This window comes from Puntigrus tetrazona, chromosome 14, assembly GCF_018831695.1.
Source record: "Puntigrus tetrazona isolate hp1 chromosome 14, ASM1883169v1, whole genome shotgun sequence".
NCBI lineage: Eukaryota > Metazoa > Chordata > Actinopteri > Cypriniformes > Cyprinidae > Puntigrus > Puntigrus tetrazona.
In genome coordinates, this window is record NC_056712.1 from 21,139,729 (window position 1) to 21,161,989 (window position 22,261).

The 22,261-nt window shown below is 37.6% G+C and overlaps 2 protein-coding genes across 15 annotated transcripts in view; one reads left to right on the forward strand and one right to left on the reverse strand.

Moving 5' to 3' along the window:
* Positions 1–228: 228 nt before the first annotated feature.
* Positions 229–11,762, forward strand: tex11 (testis expressed 11). Its single transcript, XM_043257178.1, has 29 exons — positions 229–388; positions 542–657; positions 905–989; positions 1,182–1,261; positions 1,395–1,475; positions 1,618–1,737; positions 1,900–1,980; positions 2,080–2,165; positions 2,456–2,513; positions 2,747–2,842; positions 2,937–3,018; positions 3,112–3,190; positions 3,505–3,656; positions 3,735–3,820; positions 4,431–4,568; positions 4,655–4,757; positions 4,923–5,047; positions 5,203–5,288; positions 5,396–5,449; positions 5,527–5,567; positions 5,661–5,735; positions 5,827–5,897; positions 6,023–6,139; positions 7,448–7,520; positions 7,623–7,772; positions 8,308–8,416; positions 8,552–8,672; positions 9,025–9,192; positions 9,500–11,762. Exons 1-29 carry the CDS (start codon positions 361–363, stop codon positions 9,569–9,571), a joined length of 2,733 nt encoding a protein of 910 aa, XP_043113113.1. The 5' UTR covers positions 229–360; the 3' UTR covers positions 9,572–11,762.
* The window catches only part of dlg3 (discs, large homolog 3 (Drosophila)), a 75,238-nt gene continuing 64,411 nt past the window's right edge, over positions 11,435–22,261 (reverse strand). For 7 of the 14 annotated variants that reach the window (XM_043257164.1, XM_043257172.1, XM_043257165.1 and 4 more), the window contains 11 exons: positions 19,435–19,611; positions 19,255–19,330; positions 17,844–17,873; positions 17,137–17,236; positions 15,211–15,252; positions 14,689–14,739; positions 14,058–14,159; positions 13,777–13,949; positions 13,534–13,643; positions 13,004–13,095; positions 11,435–12,879 (listed from right to left, as the gene is read on the reverse strand). In XM_043257164.1, coding sequence (XP_043113099.1) covers positions 12,773–12,879; positions 13,004–13,095; positions 13,534–13,643; positions 13,777–13,949; positions 14,058–14,159; positions 14,689–14,739; positions 15,211–15,252; positions 17,137–17,236; positions 17,844–17,873; positions 19,255–19,330; positions 19,435–19,611 — 1,060 coding nt within the window. In that variant the 3' untranslated portion in view covers positions 11,435–12,772. Of the gene's footprint in view, positions 12,880–13,003; positions 13,096–13,533; positions 13,644–13,776; positions 13,950–14,057; positions 14,160–14,688; positions 14,740–15,210; positions 15,253–16,610; positions 16,657–17,136; positions 17,237–17,843; positions 17,874–19,254; positions 19,331–19,434; positions 19,612–22,261 lie in introns of all 14 variants that reach the window. The other 7 variants (XM_043257173.1, XM_043257166.1, XM_043257175.1 and 4 more) reach the window with 3 other exon arrangements.

The following is a 22,261-nucleotide window of genomic DNA, read 5'->3' on the forward strand; positions in this document are numbered from 1 at the left end:
AAGCTTATTTATTCAACTGATACATAAATCTCAATAAAAAAATTTTTTTAATGACCTGTTTTGTGGTCCACGGTCACAAATAATAGCATTTTATTGTTGTAGCAATTATAAGATTTGTTTTTATCACGTCAATAAATCTACACGTGAAATATGTGAGGGAGACGTGATTGAGAGTGAACGCATAACCGTGTGCGAGACACCACCTTGCGGCCAAACAGAAGAATTACATTCGCGTGCAGCGCGTGCGGGCGTGTTTTTGGCGGGAACGCTCGCGAGGGGTCGTGGTTCCGTCACTAAAACGCTGACAAAATATATTTCACAGTTTTAAGTTACGTTAGAATATACAGACATGACCGTAATATGGAGCAGTTCGTAGTCGACGTAAAAAGTAAGAATTTATCGTGTTTTGCGGAAGTTAGCATTGTCAGGGATTAGCTATTACGCTTGTTTATAAAATAATTGTTGTCGTTATTTCAGCTTACCTTGTCATGAAGTGATGTAGATCTGTTTCGTGTTTGAAGACTGATTTTGTCTTTCACAGACCTGTCAGAGCAGCTTCTCCACAGACAGGTGGACTCGAGTTTGGATGAGGTGATTGAGTCCCTCTTTAACTCGATATCAACTCTAGATGCAGCTGCAAAACTACAGGATGCTCAGGTGCGCAATGCCCACCTCAGCTGAAATCTACGGAAGCCACAAGAGATCATGTTTGATTTGTATTATTCCATGTTTTGTTGCGATCAGGTGTTCTCTAGCAACTTAGCTTCTCGTTATCTTGACTAAGCTTATGTTTATTTAGTTTTTTTAAGTAACACAGCGCTTTTTGAAAATGTGGTAAAATGTGAAAATTATGGCTTAATGTTTTAATAAATAACGCAATTTTATTTTATGTATCTATTTGTAGTTGGAGGACATCGCCATACAGCTTTGGAACTGGGCAGTGACCAAACGTGTCGGCTCAACTATTACAGAAGAGCAAAAGGCCAAAGGTCTTGGTCATTTTTCTCTGTCTATCTATCTATTCGTATATCTGTTTCTGCCATTCATCTGTCTTTCTGTTTTGTCATATAGCTATTTTTTCCTGTACCAACAAAAGACAATTTAAAAGTCTCCAGATGTTTGCACAGATGTCAATTATTTGATCAGCTACAAATTTGTTTAACTCACTGCACATGTTTTAGTGCGTCATGTGGCATGCAGACTTCTGTATTCATGCGGCCCTGAAAACCCATCAGAGAATATTGTTCGCAAGCAGATACTGGTTTGTGAAATCTGTTTTTGTTTTGTTTTTATCCGTTTAGCTTGTATAAATCCCAACAGTAGCTTTGTTCATTTCAATCTTTTTGCAATGTTTCTGACATATTTTATTACTGCATATTACTTTATCTCCCCAGATGGCAAGTAAAACAGGACGAACATGGCTTGATTGCAAACGACCCAAAGTCGCTGATGATTTTTTGAGCCTTGCTGTCAATGTATGTACAGTGTGAATGCAAAAATAAATGAATAAATAAAATATAATATACATGCAGACACTTGGCACATTCAAAATGCCCATGATTATTATTATAATTTAGTGACTCTGAGAATAAGAAACTAAGTATGATACTTTCACAGAGCCTGGAGACTCTTTACAGCAGACTCGCTTCCCATGGAGATTTTGCAGAAGATATGAACACACCAAAGGGAGACGTAGAGAAAGACCTGCTCCGGGTTTTGTCATACAAAGCTGAATCTGTAAGCAAAGATTGCTTAAAATTAGTGTCTGAATGCTCTAAAACCACTGGATCAATTGAGCATATTTAATTAAAGATGAAAGATTTAGCAGATTGTTTTGCAATTTATGCAACTATATTTATCTGTTTTATAGATTGAAATAGTTTTCTGTTGTCTAAATAGGCAGTTTCTCAAGAACAACATCAAGAGGCAGTGTCAAACGTACAGCGGTGTAAAGAAATGCTTCTGCGTCTCCCTAAAGAGGTGGACAGACTTAGCACCTGTCAAGTGGTGTCTTTTCTTATTTTTATGTAAGAGAGATTTAGAAAATGCAAAATTTTAAAAGAAGAAATATCCTTTTAGACTGGCTATCTCTCTCTCACCTGTTACAACTTTGGGATTGAAACTTACAGTCAGGGAAAGCATGAAGAGAGCACATTTTGGCTAAGGTAGGATATATAATATATATATATATATATATATATATATATATATATATATATATATATATATATATATATATATATATATATATATATATATATATATATATGCAATTGTTTTATATTTTAATATATTTTGTATTTTCATTTATCGTTTGTTATTACAATATAATTGGTAATACTGTAATTAAGTATTGACACTGTTGTTTAATATATATATATATATATATATATATATATATATATATATATATATATATATATATATATATATATACTTTTTTTCTGTGTTTCAGCCAAAGTTATGATATAGGCAAGATGAGTGTGAAGTACTCACCAGGATCAGAGATGCAAGTAAGAAATATTAGTGAACACTGAAATGAACAGATAAATATCTGCTTTATTTATAGCTTTATTTATCAGCTTATCTAATTTATATAATATATGGAGTTAAAAAGTAAAGTTTATTGACAAACAATGACTTTAATATCAATTTCCATGTATAAAATGAATCACGGATTTTCAGTGTGGTCTCGGACTTTATTGCTTTACCTGAATGTGTTGTAATCTTACTTTCCATTCTTCAGGCCAAAGTTTTGAGACTTCTTGCAAAGGTTTATTTGGAGTGGGACTGTCAGAAGTACCTGGAGAAAGCTCTTCATGCTGTGTGCTTGGCTAATAAAGTAAAGGATTTATAGTGCATCCTGATCTTGACAAAGCAGAGCTTTAGATTGGATTGTAGCACAAACAGTGTTGTGTTTTTTTTGGCCATTTCAGGAGCATATGCATTTGTCAGGCTTGCATTTAAAGATTCGTATCCTAATTAAAAGCCACAGCTCAGATGAGGCAATAAAATCTGGTGAGCCTTCTATCTCTGCTGAAATTGCAGTTTGTGGATATGTTTTCTATCTCACAAATGTGTTCCTTCTTAACATGTTTCTTTCCACGTCAGGGCTGTTAGAGCTACTGGACTGTGAGGTTCCTCTGGAAGTGTGCTTGAGCACAGTAAAGCTGCTCATGGGAGAGAACAGGTATGATTTCTGTTGAAAAAAACACTATATGCTGATAATGTTTTGAAGAGCAGCTGCTGGTTTGAACTGGTTTAAACCGGTCCTTAGCTGGTCATGTGCTGGTCCTAAGGAACTAGCTCCTGCGCAGGACCAGCTTAGTACCAGGACATGACAAGCTTAAACCAACTCAAACCGGCAGCCACGCTTCAAAACATACCTAACCAGCATATGCTGTTTTTTCCGACAGGGTTTTCTAAACAGGTGCGAAAATAGTCTTGAGATCTGTGGTTGAAAAGGCCAGGTATGACAGAAACACTGACATGTTATTGTTTCAGGGAGGCTCTGGCCTTTGACTTCCTGAAGAGGGTGTGTCTGCATTTTGATTCATCTCCTGAACTGGGTTCTGCTCTGCTCATGCATATAGAGCTGCTGCTGCAGCAGGGCAAAGACCTGCTGGCCAAGCAGAAGATTGAGGATGCTATCACGGGTAATTTTCATTCAGCGTTAGTAACCAAGAGTGTGTTAATGTCAATAATGAATTGTGTGTTTAATAATTGTTTTCTAGGACATTACACTGGAAAACAACTGGAACCTCAGACCCTGTCATCTCTCCACCTTCTTCTGTGGGATAGAGCTTCCAAAAACTTTGAAGTACAACATAGTTTTACTTGAATAATCATTCAGCTACAAATAGAGTTACTTCCAGTATAAACATTTTATCATACCCTACATCAAAAGATTTTTTATATGTTTGTGAAAAAATTGTCTTGTTTTCACCAAGACCGCATTTGTTTGATCAAATGTTTTGTTAAAACAGTTTAAATACAGTTTAAATCAACAGTATATTAATATAGTTTAAAATATTGCTCCATTTTTATTAAGAAGCATGTCTTATTATATTTAAAGTTAAAAATTGTTGAGTTACTTAATGTTTGTGGATGCCATGATAATTTTTTTCCCTGGATTCTTTGATAGGAAGTTAAAAGAACAGCATTTATTTGAATTTGAATTATTTATTTGAAATATTTTGCAACAATATATCTTTTCTGCCACTTTGTCAGTTTAATGCATCCTTGCTGAATAAACATACCCCCCCCCCACACACAGACACACCAGTAGTGTGTGTAACGAGATTTCCCTCCACAATCAGTGTAGAAAATGTGTGATTTTGTTTCTTTATATAGTACTGAATAGTTGCAGCAAGTAGAGCTTGTTAGTTTGAGTTAAGTGAGACAGCTGTCATGTTTGTTGCCTTGCACAGGCCAAGAACTATTCTGAAGCTCTGGAATGGTATAACTACTCACTGAGCTTTTACAGAGCAGACGAGTTGGATCAAAATCTTGCTAAACTGCAAAGAAACCGATCCACCTGTTTCCTGCACCTGCGTCAGCTTGAGAAGGTAGCATCTCATTACATGGACACAAGTTTTCATACATGTCTGTTGTGAAAGTTGCCACATTGTTTGATTCTTGTTTCTTGTTTAAGGCCAAAGACGCTGCAGAAAAGGCAGCAAGGATTGATCCATGCAACATTTTTACACAGTTCAACATCTACAAGATCGCTGTACTAGAAAACGATGCGGAGAAGGGTAACGTAGAGGATTAGGATTGTAATGAATTAATTTTAAGATTAAAAATCTTACAGACTCAACATTTTTGAATAGTACAAATGGAAATGAGGCCCAGAAATCACAAAGAACAATGTATAATCAATAGATAAACACCGAAGTGAATGTCTTTAATGTGTTAATAAGCTGCTGTGGCTCTGAGAGAGATTGGCGCTCTGGCTCAGAATCCGGTCCCCAGCGAGGACAGACTGCTAGTGACTGAAAACGCCGCTGCAAACCTCCTCAGCCTGGCCGCACACATCGCCCTCGAGGTTGGCCATATTATACCAGATTCATTTGACTTTTCTCTCACCATTTATCCTGTATATTTCAACACAATAATATTATAAGACAGCAGACACTGGGTTAATAAATCCACATAACTGCCTGTAGATCAGAAGTATTTAAACAGTATTTTTCACCACAGCATGAGCAGCAGGAAACAGCCATCAGAGCCCTAGAGAGTGTGTGTGAACACTCACAAGATGTTCCTCAAATCCTCACTGCCTTGAGGTCAGTCACACATTCATTTTGACTTTTGACCCTTACGTCAGCAGCAAACAGGAGCACGTCAGGTATCTCTGCTATAGAAACATAATTTCTTCCTTTTTCTTTGTCAGGTGTTTAGTACGACTTGTTCTGACAACAATGGAAAACATCAGTGAGGAAACCAGGTTAGCAGATCAGTGATTCAGTGCCTCAAATTCAGCAAAGCTGCTTCTCTAACACACGCTATCTGTTATTAAAACAGGAGTCCCAACTCAGATATCCTCTTGTCATACCTGAAAAAAGGTACATTTTACTCATAACATTTCATTAAACTTTCCTTTTTTAATCAGTCATATTTCCCCACACTGATTTACTGTATTTGTATTAAATTTACAGCTCTTGAGAAATTATCACAAATCAGCCAAGGAGCACAGCAACATTCAGAAGACGCCAACTGGTTCAGGAGAATCGGTGCTTTATTCCAAAATCTCCAGCTTTTGAGACATGTATCTATGTGTTTGTTGTGTTTGATTGATTGTGTGTGTGTGTGTGTCTCTGTCAGCGTGGAACTCAGCCCTGCAGTGTGAGCACAGCCCTGTGAGGATGAGGGATTTCTTCCTTCTCTCCTTCCAGGTAAGTTCAAGCACAGTTCCTCTCAATAGCTGTAGGCTAGTTCATAATCACATTAACACAAACCCACACGCTGATACTGTAGTTAAGTGTAAGTGAGGTGTGTGATGTTCTGTCTGGTTGAGCAGCTGTCACAGCTGTGCGCCGCAGACAGAGGGGTGTTGATGGGGCAGAAGACGTGTCTGCTGATGGCTGCTGCTGCATCTCTGGAGGTCTGCAGGAGATCTGATCACACTGAGCAACAGGTGGATCGCTCACTGGTTTCTAGTTTTAGTTCATCATTTCCACCTGATTAAACAATAACCAGGAGGCAAGAGGCGTTTGCTTGCTTTTTAAAGACAAGGTGGAGTCTTGAAACCTGACACTGTACAAACTCTGAATATGGACTGAAGTTGTATGTTTAAAAGCAGGATCATTTCAACGGTTTTCAATACGAAATTCCGTTTTGCTTTCTTAAGCTACAAACTCTCCACATCAGTGGTCTTCAGCCAGGTGCATTGTCTCAGCGGTGGTGTATTTTCTCAACATTACTTCAAGGCCTCCCACTGTCTACAATACTATTCAGAGGCCCAGTACTCCAAAAAAAATTTCTGGATTCCAGAACATTCTTAAGAGGATAGTTCACCCAAAAATAAATGAACACAAAAGAAGATATTTTGCAAAATGTTGGTAACCAAAGTTATTGATAGCCATTGACTTCCATGGTATTTTTTTCCATAATGGCTACCAGCAACTGTTTGGTTACCAACATTCTTCAAAACAGGAAAAATTTAAATTTTTTGGCGAACTGTTTTAAAGATTCACATTATTTTTAAGCAATGACTTTCACATTCATCTGTGATATACAGAACAAGGGATTATATAAAAATATATTTAATTTTTTTTGTTCACACTTTCTAGCCCTCCCACTCACCAAATAAATTGCTGGCGCTTAACTACAAAATATGTATGCATTTGTAAAGCTAGAGAAAAATGTATTATAAAAATCATTATAGAAATTTGTTAATCATTTATTCATTCAATAATTGAATTATTTGTCCAGGTCAAGAAATCACACTTTATCACAAATTAGGCAACATAATTAATTTAGATTTTCCCTGCTTTTTCAAAGAAAGTAAAACAGTTGTTGAGGTGGTGATTTAAATTAAGACATATCTTACTTTTTAGTTAATTTAGCAAATTTTAAGTCTTGTTTTGTCATTTTCTTAATTAGTCTACTTTTCTTAAGACTGTAAAATTAAAATATTTACATTAAAATACACTTTATAAACATTTATTTACATTTTTTTATGTCTAAAAAGATATTTGATTATTTTAATATACTGATAGCCCTTGGTTTTGTTAATGAAAACAAACGTTATTTCCAGCAGAAGTACAAAAGCAAATATCAAAGCCCATGTTGGTGGTTTTCCAATATTGTTTTTGACAATAGGAGACATCAAAGATGGAAAGTTTTGACAAACACTACTGCATTTGTTCTCTGATCTGAATTTGTCCTTCTACTATGACTAACCAGCAGAGGGCGCAGTGTATAAGATCTGATGTGCTTTCAGACCGAGCTCCTGACCCAGACTCTAGAGCACATTCAGCTCTGTAAAGAGATCTGGACGACCATCAAAGCTTCAGGTCATTTACTCATTTTATTCTTTTACAAATTCCAGACTCTACCTGTTTGTCCATAATGACAAGGATCTTAAAAGTCTTTCTGGCACATTCTTTCCTGATTAGGCACTTCCTCCAAAGACAGAACAGACACATTATTGCTGCTCTATGAGTTTGAAGCCCGGGCCAAATTAAATGATCCAAAGCTTGAATCTGTGTTTGAATCAGTTTTAGAACTGGATTGCATTGAGGCCAAGCTGCTAGAAATGATCGCAGGTCAGCTTCTAGAACCATTACCTCTAGAACCATAACCATAACCTGTTTTAAATAATTCTATATATATAAAAAGTTTGGGGTCAAGATTTTTTTTTAAAGAATGTAATACTTTTATTCATCAAGGGTGCATTAAATTGATCAAAAAGAGATTTTTATTTAAAGTAAATGCTGTTCTTTTGACCTTGTTATTCATCAAAGAATCCTAAAAAATATCACATAAAAGTAATAAGCAGTATGACTGTTTTCAACATTGATAATAATGTTTCTTGGGCACCAAACCAGGCTATTAGAATGATTTCTCAAGGATTATGTAACACCAATGTTTGAAGTAACGGCTGCTGAAGATTCAGCTTTGCCATCCCAAATAATTAATATTTTAATATATATGTTTAAATATAAAACATGTTGCAATATTTTCAAACTCTTACTCTTATTTAAAAAAAAAAAAAAAAAAAAAAAACTTACCGACCCCAAACTTTGCATCCGTATGAAATGACATCATAAGCTGTGATGGTCCTGTACTTTGTGTCTACAGTCCTGGCGATGGAAGCACCGGCTCATTCCCCTGCTCTGTGTAAGAAAGCACTGAGGATCGCCTTGTCTCTGCACAGAAAACAGCCAGAGGTCGACCTTACACGCTGCAGGTCAGACTACTTCCTCACGCAGTGAATTTACCACAACAAAACACACCAGACCGTTCCTCATGACACACCTTATACATTGTGTGTGTGTATGTGTGTGTGTGTGTGTGTGTGTGTGTGTGTGTGCGTGCGTCACAGTAACTGCTTGCACAGCCTGATTCAGCTGACCCTGCCGAGCGGCGTGTCTGAGGTGCAACCCTGCATGCTGGAGGAAGTGTGGGGTTACTACGAGGAAGCTCTTTCCATCGTAGCAACCGCAGTGAGTTGGTTACTGTGACTCAGCAGCCGTCACACACGACCCGCTGCAGCTCAGCCCCGCAATTATCCCCCTCTTTGAAAGAATCTCCTGTTTCTGTCAATGGGCTTTTAGTTATGCCTCAGTTAGCAGATGCTCCATTCACCAGCTTCTTCCTGCCAATTTGGATGCTAATTTGAAATCTCCCCCGTGTCCTTTATCTTGAACTCACGTTGCAGAAAACTTGCATAAGCATCAGGGTGCTATTCTGAATCCGCGACCTTCACGACATCATCAATAGGAAACCGCATAATTCCGCAGCTATTATTACAGCATCTGATCCATCCTCTAACGGACGTCTCGCTTTCTCACACAGCCCGTGGACTTTCCAGAACTGGAGATCCTGTGGCTGCTGACCCGAGCGTGGAATACGGGAATCCTGCTCTACAGTCTGGCCCAGTATCCCGAGGCCGAGAGGTGGTGTGGGCTGGGAATGAGCTTCCTGAAGCACCTGGGCTCCCTGCAGGACAGCTATCACTCTCAGGTAACGCCGCAGGAGTTGCAGCCGCTCGAGCGCTGGATTTCATTTTCATGTTTCGTATTCTCCTTGCCTCGAGTCAGGTGCGCGAGCCGCTTTTTCGTCACCTCAGCGGGAGGTTTAATTAGAGCGGCAGGGTTGGTTACAGCTATATGGGTCTGCAGTTAAAGCGACATACAATAGTTGAGCTAGCGGTTTAAATGTCATTTGGCAATTCGCAAGATAATGTTCAATAAAAACATTTTGTTCATGTTGTTTGGTAAAAGAAAACACGGCAAGGTGTGAATAAAATACATGAAATGTGTCTCCCCAGATGGCGGGTCTGTACAGTGAGGTGTTGGACAGGCTGGATAAAGCCAAGAAGAATCTCATTATTGAGGAGTGAATGATGGCTTCAGTCGCAGATGGAGATCTCAGGTCTAACGGCACGTGTTTAATATGTAGTGTGAATTTCTGTGCATGTTTTTGAGACGCTAAGAGATGAGGGGGTTTGTCGGTACGGTTATGAAATGGTTCATATATTCATTTAATCTGAAATACGTTTTGGCAGTATTATTTTATTACCTGTCATCCGGTTATCTGTTTTGAGCTGTTCTCGGTCGACTAGTTCAAAACATCTGCATTGCGATACAAAACAAATAAAAATGCATGCATTGAAATCGTAACAGAGTCACATAGTTTATTTCCAAACAAATAAACTCTTGTCCAGTCCAAAAAAAGAAAAAACAAAACGAAACAAAACAAAAATAATATTAATAATAATAATAATAATCGGTAGGACTGTGTTCCATCCTGACCAGGATATAAAAGAGCAGTTTTCCTTGTGTCCTGATGGGTTGTACCACCTGTAATCATGGGGAGGACACTACTGTACAATCAAAGGGTTCATATTTGCAAGCACTTACTGCACAGGTGTGCTGTCACATCAAAAACTCATAATCACTCAGAAAGACAAATCAGACCCATTCCCTCCCCATTTCACGCTCGTGCCTTCCGGAGCAGAGACCCTCATTAGTACACCAGAGCTGCTCTGATTCAATCCGTTTCATTAGAAATATAGTACAATGAATCAAAATTCTTTGGGCTTCACCAACACGGCTGACCGGCATCAACGGTGCGAACAGTCAGCTGCTTTCCTGCTCGTCACCTCAGAGGACCAGATCTACGCTAAAAATGAGTTATTAAGCTCCTGGTTTACTTTTAATATCACTCTATGGGTTGCTGTCCACATGTCTTTTTTATATATATTTATATATATATATTATATATATATTTATATATATTTTTACATTTGTTTTTCATCTATACACTCAGACAAGTTCCACAAGATATCACAAGTAGACAGGCCGTATTGTAGGGAAGCTGGTTCCCGACTCACTAAAAAAAAGAAAAAAAAAAAGAAAAAAAAAAAAAGTTCCGATAGGCAGCTGAAGATTTTTTTCTATAGAGAAATACCAACGTTACGGCACATTTGTATGGAAATTAATCTCAGAATAAATTCAAAGTTTACTTACCTGACATTTGTGATTTATAAAACATGTTTGTCCCAGTTGTATCACACATGCATGAAGCACAAGTGAAGGGGATATTTACACTTTACAGCTATCATACCCATTAAAACAGTCTGTAAGCAGTTTATAAATGGCTCTGTTCCCTTCGATTATTCCCTGAACTCTGGTTTTGACACAGGTATGACAGCTGATTTCGCAGAGACGCTGGGCAGGTGAGCGCACCTGTTTAGAAAATGCCTGTGGGGCGGGACGGGACGGGGAAGAGAGTGGGCCCAGGAACTTCCCTCACTTCCTGCAGGATCCAGACATCTCAATACAGAAAGAAAGAGACTGAAGGAAGTACTGTACTTCTGTATCCCATTCCGTCGTGATCCCATTCTCTCCGGCTGAACCCAAGGGCAACCACAGACATAGTGCTTACAAAGTGTTTCAAAAAAAGAAAAAAAAAAAAGAAGACTAAATATTTAGAATACACAAGTATAATATATCAGCATGTCTGGGTGTTCAGTTAGAGAAGAGAAAAGCATCCCTTTGAGTTCATACTCTCTCTATTCCATCACAATATGATCACGGCCCTTTAGTCATGTACGAAAAAAAAAAAAAAAAAAAATATTGTAGTAATTATCCATCAGATTCCTGAGCTCACCAAGCTCGCCCCGGCACAAGGCTCAACACAGTGGAGTAAACATCAGCCCGGAAATGAAGGAGCAGAAGAAAAAAAAATCGTTTAAAAGCTGTCATTACAAAGAACAGATTTAATCAAACCATCGTCGAGTTCTGGGGAAAACGGTCAATTTCAGGCTCCACTAACGCTTTAATATCAAGAAGGACATCCAATACAATTATTGTCTTGATTCTACCCGTTTTAAGGCTGCGCTCCTGGGCAGCTAACAGGACAGTACCTTGTTACCGTTCAGTCTGAAGAGAATATAGTCATGGAAGGCAGAGGAAGTGCAAGTGGGCTGTCTGCTTTTCAACAACTCCAATGGCGGCCGAAATTGGATTTTGCTTAAGACAAAAAAAAAAAAAAAAAAAAGAAAAAAAAAAGCTTTGCAAAAAAGGATTTCACAGAGGTAAGACACTTAAGTCTATTGCACTCACAAGTTAGGCCTCCAATAGGATGATGGGAAACTCACAAAAGCACTAAAATCGAGTCTCCCTCTAAGCACTGATAGTTTGAGTATTGTGTCGTTCCCCTTCCCCCCACGATTGACAGGAATTTGACAGAAGCGTTTATTCATTGTAAGGCAGTTTGGTGGTCTGCAGAGAGCCCATTTACACCTCTCTACCCCCATCTTTAATACAGAGCAGCTAAAACCACAAGAAAGAAAGAACACAAAAACCCAAAGACAAGTAAATGAAATCTAACAGCCCTCCGAGTAGACAATTCTAGTGAAGTGTAAAATGTGTACCGTATTATGTAGTAAAATCTCTCCATAGGGTTTTTATTTTCCATGTGATTTCAGTAATATAAATGTATAGACTCAAACCCCGTTTTCCATTTTGTTCTACCTCCGGATGCGTCGCCATACAAACGGCCAGGTGGCCAATCAAGTACAGCGAGCTGGTTTGTGAGTACTGTTTTGAAGTTTATCCATTAGAAACACGAGCAGTGACGGTACCATCAGCAGGTTTGAACTGTATCTAGTCCTCGTAAAAAACCTCGCACAGCATCCTTGAATGTCTTTTTTCATGAAATTGAATGAACATATACAAGGTTCCCGCTCGTGCCTCCATCTCCAACTCCCCGGCTCCCCATTCTCACTTCGTTGAGACATTCTCATCTTCAAGTCCGTCCAAAACGCACGAAAAGGATTCGCTCAGGTTTCCCTTTTTTTGTTTTACATGACAAAAAATTTCTTTAGGAATGGCATTTCCAATCTTGAATGGAATTGCTGAGAAACTCATGCAGGGGTGTGCACAGTCACAGTAATGGTGAGAAGACGTCTTTCAATTGAGGGTAACATAATGATGACACTAAAACTTGATATGAAACATATCAGTGAAAGGGAAGGAAAGGTGTCGGGTGGGAGTGGGTGCGGGGGTCAGGTGGGGGCTCCGTGGAGGCGGTGAGCTCAGAGCTTCTCTGCGGACGGGATCCAGATGTAAGGGCCTGACTGCTCCTCTATGATCAGCTTGATTTTATTATAGATCTCATCTAGTGAGTCACCCTGGACTATGGCTGTGGAGACAGAGAGAGAGAGAGCAACAGTCATACCACAGCACGCTGTTAAACAGTAACAGAGGGGCTGGACCAACAGACACCCTCCAGATACAGTAAAGAGAAATCACATGATAGGGGTTACCTGTGAAATATTCTCCAAACTCTTGTTCGAGCTTCATTGCCTTATCAAAGACTTTATTGGCTTGCTCGTATGTCTGCCTCTTATTCAATTCCCTGAACACATAAGTACAAACTCCAGTTCAGAATGGTGACAAAAAATATTTATGATGCATAGAATTAGTTGTACAATGTTCATCAATAATACAGTAAAAACTCTCATTTTGTTAAATATTATTATAATTATAATTTAAAACCTTCTGTTTTAATATATTTAAACATTTATTTTATTGCTGTGAGCTGATTTTCTTTTTTAGTTATTACTCCAGTCTTCAGTGTCACAGTCTAACATGCCGAGTTGCTGCTCAAGAAACATTTCTTAACTGTTAAGTAGTTACTTTAAAACATTAAGTAACTGTTTATGGAAACCATAATTTTTGTTTAGGATTTCTTAATAAATTACAATAGAACAGCATTTATTTGAAATATATATATATATATATAAAATATTGAACTATCTTATGCTGGCCAACATTTACTAAATCTTAAACTTACATTAGGGCCTCCACAGATTTTGGCTTGATGAAAATGGCGATTGGGTAGAGCTGTGCTTGCTGCAGTCGCTTTATGGCGTTCCCAGACACATCCAGGATACAGTGTTTTCCCTACAAGAGGATTAAACAAACCCTTTCATCCAGTGTCACACTTTCACCGCACACATTAATTGCCACAGGGAAAATATTTAAGGATTAAACAGGAGTTGAGATCCTGGCATGTTTACACTAGGGAGTCACTGACCCTTTCAGCCACTGCCCGGACAGACAGGATGCTGGTCCCGTACAGATTCTCATTGAACTGGCCGGCCTCAATAAATTTGTTGTCCTGAATGTCCTTCTCCATTTGCTCCCTTGAAGCCACAAAGTGGTAGTCCTGGCCGTCCATCTCATTCTCTCGTCGAGGACGAGTTGTATCTGGAAAAAAAAAAGTGTATTTCTTGCATTACTTTTACAAGTACTGCTAAAACATTTTATAATAAACATATTGTTCATACAGCCAGCATGGCTTCTTATTACTCTTACGTGGGACGCAGGATCCAAACTTGTGGGGAAATTCTGAGATCAAGTCATCGTTTACTCTGTCCTTCATTGGACCCAGGATAATCACAGGCCTTGTGTAATGGACTGAAAAGGAAGCCAAATCAATGTTGGTCAAAAACTTCCATCCTTGAGAATAATTTCTTGGCTTTCCTCATAGAGGACATATCATGGAAAACAGGATTTTTCTTTCTTTTTTTAAACATGAGCTCTCTACCCAGTCCACAAAGACCATTTAAGATATTTAAACTCTGAACACATAACTTACAAATGATTACACATCATAAAAAGAGGATATTTACATATAGAAATCCTAAAGCAAAAACTCATAGTCATAGTTCCCCACTGGTACAGCAAACACCCAACTTTTTTCCATGTATACGTGAGCAATGTAGAAATGCAGAATGTAGCTTGACCACACAAAAAACTAGATTATGGCTGTGCATGAAAAAAAAAAAAAAAAAAGAGACTAATCCAAAAGCATAACTGTTAGAAGTTGTTGTGTGTTGGCATGTGGGCAGTGAAAAACCAAGATTAAGGGTCAGAGTGAGACTGGGAATTGGTAATGTAAAGCTAAATTACAACCTTAAAAAAAAAATAATTTCTGAATACTTACTCTCCTGTCGAATTACTGGCTCGTATGATAGAATTGTGTCTTCCTGACCCTCTGTGTGACGAGAAGAGACAAAAATATCCATTTAAAATATGAAGGCTTTATTTGTCATCATTCAATACAAAAACAATCCACTTGAAAAACCACTGGAATGACCTTGTAGGTGACATGACCATGACCAATGACTATGAATCATTTAAGCATTTAAAAAGGAGTAGTTCACCGAAAATTGAAAATTCTGTCATAATTTTTTGGTCACCATTAACTTCCATAGTAGGAAAAAAAATACAATGGAAGTCAATAGTGACCCAAAACAGCCCGGTTACAAAATTTCTTTAAAAATATCTTTTGTTCGGCAGAACAAAGAAATTCATACAGATTTAAAAGTACTTGAGGGTGAGTAAATGATGACAGAATTTTCCTTTTTGGGTGAACTGTTCTTTTAAAAGTTAATAGCACAAAACTGATCAAATGAAATGCTGCGCCTCTGCAGTAAGCCCAAAATGGATGTTTAGAGTTACTTACTGGAGCTGCTTTCACTGTCACTGGTGTTGGACGTCAAGCATTCTGTGGATATAAGATGAGTGACGTTTAGAAATGTCACTATGCACATTTTCGCTCATATGTAAGAATAGAATAGTATATCCAGCAGAGCTCAGAATGAAACTATACACCCTCCTGAACCATCATGCCAAGAATAGAAAAAGCTGAGTGAAGAGAGGAAAGCAAACACACAGAGAACTTTTGGGCACTTAAATGGCTGCCGTTTCCTTAGAAGGGAAATGGTAGGATGAGGCAGCAATAGGAAATTAAGTATTTCCTTTTCCTAAGACCCTTGTGATCTAAGATTCCGTGCTGAGTGTTTCCTATGACCTTGCCAGTGTTGGGTTCATCAGACAGTGATACTGCTCCTCATGCCAAAGTAAACAAGCCAGTGTCGGATTCCTTACAGGAATCAAATTACAAACATCCCTTAGATACACTGACAACATCATTAAAACATTAAACACACACTCAATCCTGCCCAGTATGAGCTGGCTTTGAAGACACTGGACACTAAGGGGTCTGCTGTGGATGCACTCTCCCTTCAGAGTATGGTACGGCAATCAGATCTTTGATTTAAGAATACTTGTGTGAATAATGTGTGTTTAAAATGGTCCCCTTCATGTGACCATTTGGGAGTCTCTTGCTGCACATGCTTTACTGATTTAAAAAAAAAAAAAATTTGAAAGAAAAGCCATGATATACCAGACTTAAGAAAAATGTATTTGTACCTCCCTCAATCATGGACTGCATTATGTTTTAAATGCAATAAAAACTTCAGAGCTAACAACAAATATCATCTTCATAACATTAAGAGAGTGTGACAATATTAATTTGCATGTCATGTAATAAGGCTGTTATACAGTTATAAAGATCTTGATTTACATTACAAGCTATAATAAAATTTAATATTTTTTTGGTTGTAAATATCAGCAACTTCTCCAAAAACATATTTTCCTCCTCAAAAATAGTATTTATCCCTCTCCAAGGCTCAAACTGCTTACATAGTTACATTTTCAAAAGGTAATAATTTGATACTCCCTATAATTCTCCATATATTATAATTTGTTTTCAATTAGGCCATACAGATTATTTTTACAGACTATATACAGACTAAATTTACCAAATGATAACTCTATTTAAGAACGGTTTTTAGCAAACTCACATTAGGCCTGGCTTCTAATAGACACTTGATGGATATAATCTTGTTTCATTCTGAAAACAATGTGTACTTTTAAAAAGCATGACTATTAAGGTAGAGAGGAGATTCAGTGAGAAAGAGAGAGAAACAGAAAGAAGGAATAAAATGTGTGTGGTGTGTGGCACAGCCGGTTTAGTTAGCTCAGGGAACAGCTGCTTGACAAGAGGAACCACACACTTACTCAAACTCTTTGATCCATAAAAGTCATCGCTTAACCCTGGGAAGTCCTGAGCGTCCCGACAGGTGAAAGCAAGAACAAAGAGAGAGAGCAGAAAGGAAGAATAAAGAGGTTAGTGAGAGGCTGGGAGAAGAGAGGTGTTGCACTCTCGAGGGATGAAGCAATACTAACATCAGCTCGCTGTGCGATGAAAGATCTGGGTTGTTCTTTTGTAATTTAAGGGGGAATCTTCCCATGCAGATTCATCAGTAACAAAATTATAAGTGCAAATGCTGAAGGGAGCAGCTCTAAACAGTTCTGACACTGATGGATGTTCTAGCACAGCGTTTGAGTGTTAGTGCAGCCTCACACCTGTGAGAAGTGCTGAAGTCCCCCTCAGAGCAAGACAAAGGCCAGAGAGGCCCTGATTTGCTCGGTTTCCTCACAGAGAGGTCAAGAGCCAATCAGAAGCCATCTCCAGGGTGAGTGACAGTGACAGGATGAAGCATGAAGGACAGAGTCAGAGCCCTCGTCACACGCTCATACTCACGTTCAGTCTCTACCAACTCCTGCACTATATTCTCCTTGCTCTTGTAAAACGGGAACTTGCGAGATAGGTTGAAGCTTTTTTTGCGCTTCACTTTGACTGGCTGCGTGGAGACGAGCCGATGGCGGGGGAATGGGGATGAGGAATGAAACAAACACAAAAAACAACAACAAGAATGGGTTTCAATGTAATTCACAGCACGCATGCAAAAATAAAACCAAAGATGACATGGTTGCACAAACAAGTAGGGATAATGAATTTAAACAAGTTGGATGCTACATTCAGAAAAGAAGTTCATTTTAAGTTTAACTGTGAATGTAACAGAGGGAATACATAACATAACAATGAATGATGTGAAATATCTTCATTGCACAAATTGCAGAAGAAAATCATGGGTGTCAGTGGCAAAAAAAAAAAAAAAGTAAAAAAGTGAAGTGTGCAATTTTTTTGTTAAAATATTTTTTTAACTTCTGGTATAATTTGCAAGGGTCAACTACATCACCATGCAAAAGCATTAATTTATTATAGATTTAAAAAAAGAAAAATTATATATTTTAAATCATCAAAAACCTCATTGTGAATAGTAGTGTACAAGAATGCCATAGAGGACTTTTTTAATTTATTTATTTATTTATTTTTTAAATAAAGTACACACTTCACCCTTAAAAGTTTAGTTCACCCAAAAATAAAATCTGGTCTTATTTACTCACCCTTATGTCGTTCATTCTGCCAAACATCTCCTTTTGTGTTTAATGAAAGAAAGAAAATCATACATGTTTGTAATAACATGAAGGTAAATAAATGACAAACTTATTTTCGGGTGAACTACCCTTTTAAGATTCAATAAAACGTTTCTCAATCCTGTTTATAGAGGGCCCCCAACAGTCGATTCAAGTCATTGTGATGGGAATATTTTACAGTCATTAGAGAAATTTGTTTCACAAACATACTTTTGCGATTTAATCCCATTTAAATCCACCACTTCTGTGTTTTTCCACATCACACAATGGTTATAATTCCAGAGCAAACTACCTACTGGTGTTCAGCAAACTCTGTGATCCTGTCCCATTTGAATAAAAATGCCTTGATCGCCAACAACTTGTTTTCAGGACAGGATAAAACTTCTAATACGTCAAAACAGATCTGTACATTGGTAGTGAATACAGCCTACCACTAAAGCTACCACTGTCTACAGCAAAAATGCTGAGGAAAACATAACTATGGCTGTCTGACTGTAAACTTTCAGATAATTTAAGCACTCTCAGATAATGAAAGTACTTTTTGTTTATCACTTGCAATTCTTTTCCCCTTATTACTTTATATATGCTTGTTTGCTTTGAAGTTATATTTAGTTGGTTAAATTCTTACTTTTTTAATGTATTGTTAATTTTCAGATTTTAAGTAGCATGCTAATAAAATTTTATTTAAAAAAATAGCTAATAAAATGTTTTTTTATTAATTTTTAAATAAAATTTTATAAAAATGCACAAAATAAATTTTATAAAATCATGATGAATTAAATTAAATCTAATCGCTCACCTTCATTTCATTTGGAAAAAAACCCCCACAAATTGCACAAAGCTTTGCTATACTAGCCATAGCTAAACTATTTGTAGTAAAACTGGTTATACTAATGTTTACCAATCCAAACGACTACACAAAATGTATTAATTCAGAGCATGTGGTCTCTGCAATACCCAGGTGAACAAACCTGATCCTACATCTGTTATAAACACAGACGTTAGCCCTGTCCAGATTGTTACATGACAATGGTTAATAAAAATCTAAACTCAGTTTAGAAAACTAGTCCCATCCAAACAGTGCTCTACAGCAGTTTACTATTATGCAGAGAAGTTGAAACAGGTGAGGGAAACATCAGAAATGTAAAGTATTGGGGGCCCTCCAGGACCAGAACTGAGAAGATTTCATCTAACCATCATAGCTGATCATCATGCCACAGTGCATGTTTGTAATTGTACACTTTTGTTTGTGGGGCTGTGAGAAATGAGATGCTCAGTAACAGGAGCCTCCAAGATACTATGAGAAGCCACCAATTCCCACACTCAGGGGAAGTGGAGCAGCTCCCATGAGCCGTTCACAGGAGGACGACGACTCACTCACCCTATTGGACTCAATCATGCCCGTCCTTGCGTGGAACTTGACTGTTTTTAACCGTGCGCGCTCTTTCTTTTCCACCCTATAGATAAAAAAATAAATAAATTGTATGCTTGGCAATGAACACACTCCATTACTACAGGGGAAATGCTGTAATTCTGTCTGGGTTTGTTGGCAGTACTGTACCTTTTCTTGCTTGGTATGACCCCAATTTGCTCACTCTCCCCATGGGGTGTAACCAGCCGTGCCTGCCACCACTCATCATCTGAGGCATTGATGACATGCAGGATGTCCCCATAGGAGAAACTCAGGCCCTGGCTAGGGAGGCAACTGTCCCTGGTCCTGTCGTAGTCAAAAAGAGCCCTGGGAAAACCAAAAGAAATAATACATACATCAACAGTGCGCTGAAAGAATGGGTATTCAGGTTTCATTGTAAAACATCTGTTGTGTTTAATTAAAGGATGGGTGTGGGGATACACATACACAGACAACAGCACATCATTGGACATCTGCACCTTTTTGTTGTTTAAATTTGCTTAGCAGATGCTTTCTCACTAATAGCAACTTACAATACGCTTTCTACCAAAAGCACATATATACACATACACATACATACATATATAACACAAATGTAAATTTAAGCACTGTTCAAAAGTCGGGGTCAATTATATAATTGTTTTCAAAAGTCTCTTGCGCTCATCAAGTATGCACTTAATTGAGGGGAGAAACCCCCCCCATTAAAACAGTAATACAGTTATAATTTACCACATTTTTAAAATAACCATTTTAAGATTTTTATAATGCAGTTTAAAAATTCATTTTCAGCAGCCACTACTCAGTCTTTGGCATCAAACGATCCTTCAGAATTCATTCTAATATACTAATTTCATGGTAAAGAAACATTTCTTATTATCAAAGTTGAAAGTAGCTGTGATGCCTAATATTTTATGGAAACATTTTATGGAAACAGTGATTTTTATTTTTATTTTTCATGAATACAAAGTACAAAAGAAGAGCATTTAATTACCATATAATATTTTCCATATGATATTATTTATCATGTCATGATCAATTGAATGCGTCCTTGCTGAATAAAAGTAAAACTATTTAAAACTAGTTCCCCCTATTTTTCATATCGTTGCTACATACCTACAGTCTCTCAGATTATCCCAGGTTTAAACATAGAAGGGCACAATAGTGATAGAAGATCCACATAAAATCATAAGAGGAACCAGATGGCAGATGACTTTGAGTACAGAAACAGTCAGGCATTGTATTCTAAGCTGAATGTTTTCACCTTGTCAGACAGGTAAATCCAACTGAAAGGAAGAAAACCAGTGGAGCAAGTCTTCCTGTTTTTCTACATACCTTTCTCCTAGGACACACTAATTACAAGCCCACCGAGACACACACACACACACACACACACACACACACACACACACAGCTAAATTGAGGACAACATCAGTCCTAGTGGCTAGTGTTTTTTCATTATGGGCAAACTGCTCTATTCTCTCAGGTTTGATGGGTGCTTCCTCCAACAGTTAGTTTCAGATGTTCAATAGGACTCAATTTTTATCCCAGTGCACTTCACTAACACTTTGCACTGGTTTGCCTAACTTTTTTTCTTTTTTTTTTTTAAGTGCCCCCAAATTTAGGCAATACTGAATATCTGGTCAACATTTATTTACAAGTTAACAAGTTATTTATCTGAAGCACAATTCTACAAGAAAAGTAACTTACTAAAAATGTGTTAATGCTTAAAGGTCTTCCCTTGACTGATATGCAAACTTAAAACATAAGATGAATGTACAACAGATAAATGACATAAAATCTAAATTAAATGTTTTAATATAAGTGCAATATCTGTGTGTCAATCGGGAATGTACACGCTTTAATAATTTAGTACATAGCTAGTAGTTTGCAAGCTCTCTGTAAAGTAATGTGTAGTCACATGATATGATGTTTACCCTAAATGATCCAGTAGAAAACTTGAAATACACAAGAAGAACTTGTTTAAATGCTATAAATTTTAATTTATCCTTTATTCCAACTTCTTTTGACTCATATATACCAACAAGCTTCCATTAAAAAACAATACATTAATAACATTAGTGTATATGTAAGCTATTTTTATATGTAAATAACATTCAGAAACTGTAATTTAAATAAGAAATCAATAAATAAATTTTAAAAACTGCCAAAAGAAATGCCATTTATTTATTTAATCTAACATGCGCGACACGAACCGAAGCGCACAGAGGTAGTTGTAGATGTGGTGTTGAAGTACATTTATTCACATATTGTTCTGTCTCTTAATATGAAAGCGAGTATAAATGTCAGCAGCATCAAATATGCCTAAAGGATTGAAGGTTGTCGGATAAAAGAAGAGCATATTGATGCGCTTCACTCAGTCTACTATTTTATACAAACCGCTACTCCTGACCAGACACTTTTGGCAATATTTAGTTTACACGTAGAGTTACACTTACACTTACACAGTGTAATGGTGCAACAAACATTTTTTTTGTAGTGCGTACGTTAGTGCCCATTTATGTTAAAACTAGGCTAAGCTGTAACTAGCATACAGCTGGTGCAAATGGCCCAAGGACCTGACATAACCTGGGCTCCGTGTCAGAGCATTAGTTATCATTTTCTGACAGATCAGGCCTTAAAATATTTCACAGAAAAATTTGTCAATCATTCAATCATTTTCATCTTCTCTCATCATCTGCGACTACATCCATTATGTTTTTCTTATTGGTCTAGGCTACTCCCTTCTCTTCAAACATACACAAACACACACACACACACACACACACACACACACACACACACACATACAGAAATATCTGGACCACGGCCAATCAGAAGGGGGTTCACCCTTAACTATCTCTAGCCACTTTTCCACAAACGGGCCGAACAGTTCTCTTTAAAGAACCGTTCCATACCGCGCCACCAGGTATAGTTACGGTTTTGTTTCCACTGAGGAATAACAGATTTAATTCAAATG

Excerpts from the sequence above, each read along its gene's own strand:
- tex11 (XM_043257178.1), top strand. The coding sequence starts at position 361 with ATGGAGCAGTTCGTAGTCGACGTAAAAA. Across the intron at positions 3,019-3,111 it reads AGATGAGGCAATAAAATCTG|GGCTGTTAGAGCTACTGGAC; the intron begins GTGAGCCTTCTA and ends TTTCCACGTCAG. Across the intron at positions 5,289-5,395 it reads CAAATCCTCACTGCCTTGAG|GTGTTTAGTACGACTTGTTC; the intron begins GTCAGTCACACA and ends TTTCTTTGTCAG.